This window comes from Sinocyclocheilus rhinocerous, unplaced genomic scaffold, assembly GCF_001515625.1.
Source record: "Sinocyclocheilus rhinocerous isolate Xijiao unplaced genomic scaffold, SAMN03320098_v1.1 scaffold2765, whole genome shotgun sequence".
NCBI lineage: Eukaryota > Metazoa > Chordata > Actinopteri > Cypriniformes > Cyprinidae > Sinocyclocheilus > Sinocyclocheilus rhinocerous.
Window position 1 is genome coordinate 64697 of NW_015653018.1, and position 3467 is coordinate 68163.

Sequence of the window (3467 nt, forward strand, 5' to 3'; positions counted from 1 at the left end):
GACGGCTAATCAAAATGGTACTTACTTGCGCTTATCCGGATTGTTCAATCCAACTCATTTGTTCATATGCACCCCTGTAATCGTTGCAATAACATTAGAAATACAACACATTACTCACTCTATTGACAGCGTGCCATTGGGTCCCTTTGGCCTTGGACGTTGCCTCCAGTTTATACGTGGCAAGCTAAACACAACGTGCAAAACGCTGCGGCTCAACAGTGGAGAAAAGTCTGGATCTTCAGTCAGGCAGGTGTGTGATGGGACACCCTCGGCAATGTCCTCGTCGGCGTCTTGTAGTTGTGGCATTGCTATGTTCCATTCGTGACAACAGATGCTCTCCACTTCTGTTGGCATCTCACAACACTTACTACAAGAACACCACCACTTTTGAAGAGATCTCTGTCTCTCTGAGGCTTGAAGACGTGCTGCTGCAGCAGATGCTTCCTCCATCTCTCTGAGTTCTTGATCTGAGTATTCTGGTTCAAATAAATACGGTTGGGCAAAAAAATCCACGTGGTCTGTTGATATATCAAAATCGTCTTCCATTGTGATGACCTGTACGTCTAAATATCTTTAGATCTTCACAGTGGCAGGGAACACCGCAATGACTGTGCACTGTGTAAACAATGAGTGACGTATACGCGCGAGAGATCACTTCCGGCGCTTGCGTAAACTACGCCAGAGCGCGTACACACCTCGCGCACCGGAAGCCGTGCGCGCGCTCGAAGACAGTAGTGATGGGAAGTCCGGTTCTTTTCCGCGAACCGGTTCTTTCGGACAGTTGGTTTCAAAAAACCGGTTCATCTGTTATTTTACGCCCTAACGTACTGACGTCATTCGCGATGACGTAATGATATCAAATCTGTCCTCCTGGGCCGGGATGACCTAACAGAATCTTCAACTGAACAAAGTACACAGATTAGATACATTCGTAAATTCCAGCATATAACACAGATTTGAGCTACTTTACATTGGCTTCCAATTCACTACAGGGTTGATTTTAAATTACTTATTTTAGTATATAAAGTCTTACATAATCTGGCTCGCTCTTATTTAATTGATCTTTTGCATTTACATAAACCTCAAAGGAATCTAAGGTCATCAAACCAGATCCCTAGGACAAGATTAAAACTGAGTGGTGACCGGGCATTTTCAGTGTTGGCCCCAAAGCGTTGAAATAGCTTGCCTTTACCTATATTTACCCAATATAGACTTTTACCTATATTGGGTTCTTTTAAAATAAATTTGAAATTGTATTTATTAGAGTTAGCCTTTGGCTCAACATATCGAGTAAACAAAGTGGGTCTCCTTCTTTGCTATGATGTTTGTTTTACTTGCTTATTTATTTATTACTCTCTTTTTCCTTCTGTGCTGTTGGTCTCCTTTTTACTAGTTACTATTGTACAGCACATTGGTCAACCTTACATTGTTTTAATTGTGCTCTATAAATAAATAAAACAAACAAACAAACAAACAAACATTCATCTTTTTTTTAAAAGTAAAATAAATTATATTTAAAATATTTAAAAATAAAAATGATATTATCACACTTTCTGATGTTTAACAAAATACTTGGGTAACATGCTTTTCGTCCTCTTGAAAAATTACACGCATGCGCAGTATCATCAGCTCATCGGTTCTCAAATCGGACGCGTCCTAAAGAAACGGTTCTCGGTTGAGTGTACCGGTGATCCGAAAACCGATGCAACCGGTTCTTGACTCGAAAACGAGAACCGCTCCAGCAGTGGGAATGTACGTTCGTTATCCGGCTCGCTGCACACTTGCTGCTTTTCATCATCAGCTCTCTCTTCACAGCAGTTCAGTCAGTGTACTGTTTGAGTAAATGAATTACTCCGGGATACTGGTTTATTTCGACTCACAGGGAGTGTCAGCCAGGTTTAAAAAAGTGAATAATTTAAGTAATTTGTGGATTAATGCTTACTGGAGACGCGAACCGTTTCAAACGATTCAGTCCGATTGGGTGAACTGGTTCAACCGGTTCACTAAGAAGAACCGGTTAAATCGAACGATTCGTTCGCGAACCGGACATCACTACGAGGGATGAGAGAGGGATGTTAAGGAAATGTTTTCCTTCAGCGCGGGAAACGGGCTACCGTCAACCCCAGCAGACAGCAGAATGTGACTGAAATATCGCGGGCGAAGACCGTCAACCAGGTAATGCGGTAAGTTAGAAATAGTTAGAAATAAAACGCCGCTGAGTTTCAATGAAACGTCGCTGTTTGGGTTTGTATTGTTGACACGTCGCTTTAGCCGTGCAGCTGATGGCCCTCAAACAGACGAGCGCAAATAATTCACCTCACTAAACACACACAGGTATCAATGAGCGCCTTCACTGGGACAGTTTTCACACTTTCCCGTCAGAGGCTCAGCGGTTTTTAGGTGTAATGTCTGCAAAAGAACATTTAACAGCAGGTTCATCCTGTGATTTCTGGTAAAACTGACAGATATTCGTTTAGATCAGTATAACTGAATACTGCTTCTGTGGATTTAGAATATAATGTGATTGAATGTTTTTATGATGTTTAAGAAACTAATATGAGTCTGCTGCTGCTGTCTTCATCTGAGGTTGTGAGGATGTGTTGTTGTTGCTTTCGAGGTTATATGATGTGATTGTAAAACATGATGCCATGATACATTGTTTCTGCAGTTTAAATCTCTTTCTACTTGTAGTACTTTGTTGCTTGGTTTAATCTTAAGCAAACAAAAAAAAAAGAGTAAATTAATTTGTCATGAAATGAAATTTTATCAGTTATCAGACACCTAAAATATTATTATATATATTGTAGTTTCTTCTGGTGAATGCTGTTTCTAATTCTGAAAGTCGGTTAGTCGGGTTCGGGTTTTAAAATATGAAAATTAATTTACTCTAAAATTTCACAGTCTTTCTATCTTGGAACTCAAAAAAGAGATATTTTAAATGTTCATGCTGCTCTTTTCCATGCGAGTAACTTTTTATATGTAGGCTAAATTTTGGTCCATTTCTCACACGGACTTATTGTATTGCTTTGGAAGACTTGGCTAATATGAATCTGGACTGCTTTTATGGTGCTTTTGTTCTTTGATCTTTTTGGTCACTTTGCTTTCATTATGTGGAAAAGGACAATGTAAACATACTGGTAAACATCGCCTTTTGTGCTCCATGAAAGAAAGAAACTGGAAATGACTAGAGCCCGACCGATATATCGTTTAGCCGATATTATCGGCCGATTGTCGATAGCCCCCGGGGTTCAGGAGTTACGGGCGGTTAAATTTGCGGTCCGGCGCCGACCGATCAAGTGATCCCAGGGGGCTACCGACGCGCGGAGGGTGGCGTTCGAGAGGGCTCCTCGAGCTGAAGGGATCCTCCGAATTTGGTGGAGATCCGCCAGCGCGTTCGTGAGATAGTGACACCAGCCAACACTCTCACTTCAGTAAGGAGGTCTCTTGTTCAGGCAGCAGCATTCAAG

The 3467-nt window shown here is 41.4% G+C and overlaps 1 protein-coding gene across 1 annotated transcript in view; it reads left to right on the plus strand.

The window, feature by feature from the left end:
- LOC107715532 (rab-like protein 6) overlaps nucleotides 1–3467 on the plus strand; it is a 33772-nt gene that overhangs the window by 3935 nt on the left and 26370 nt on the right. The window contains exon 3 of the mRNA XM_016521685.1: nucleotides 130–250. Within this exon, the coding sequence (XP_016377171.1) occupies nucleotides 130–250 (121 nt within the window). The remainder of the gene's footprint in view (nucleotides 1–129; nucleotides 251–3467) is intronic.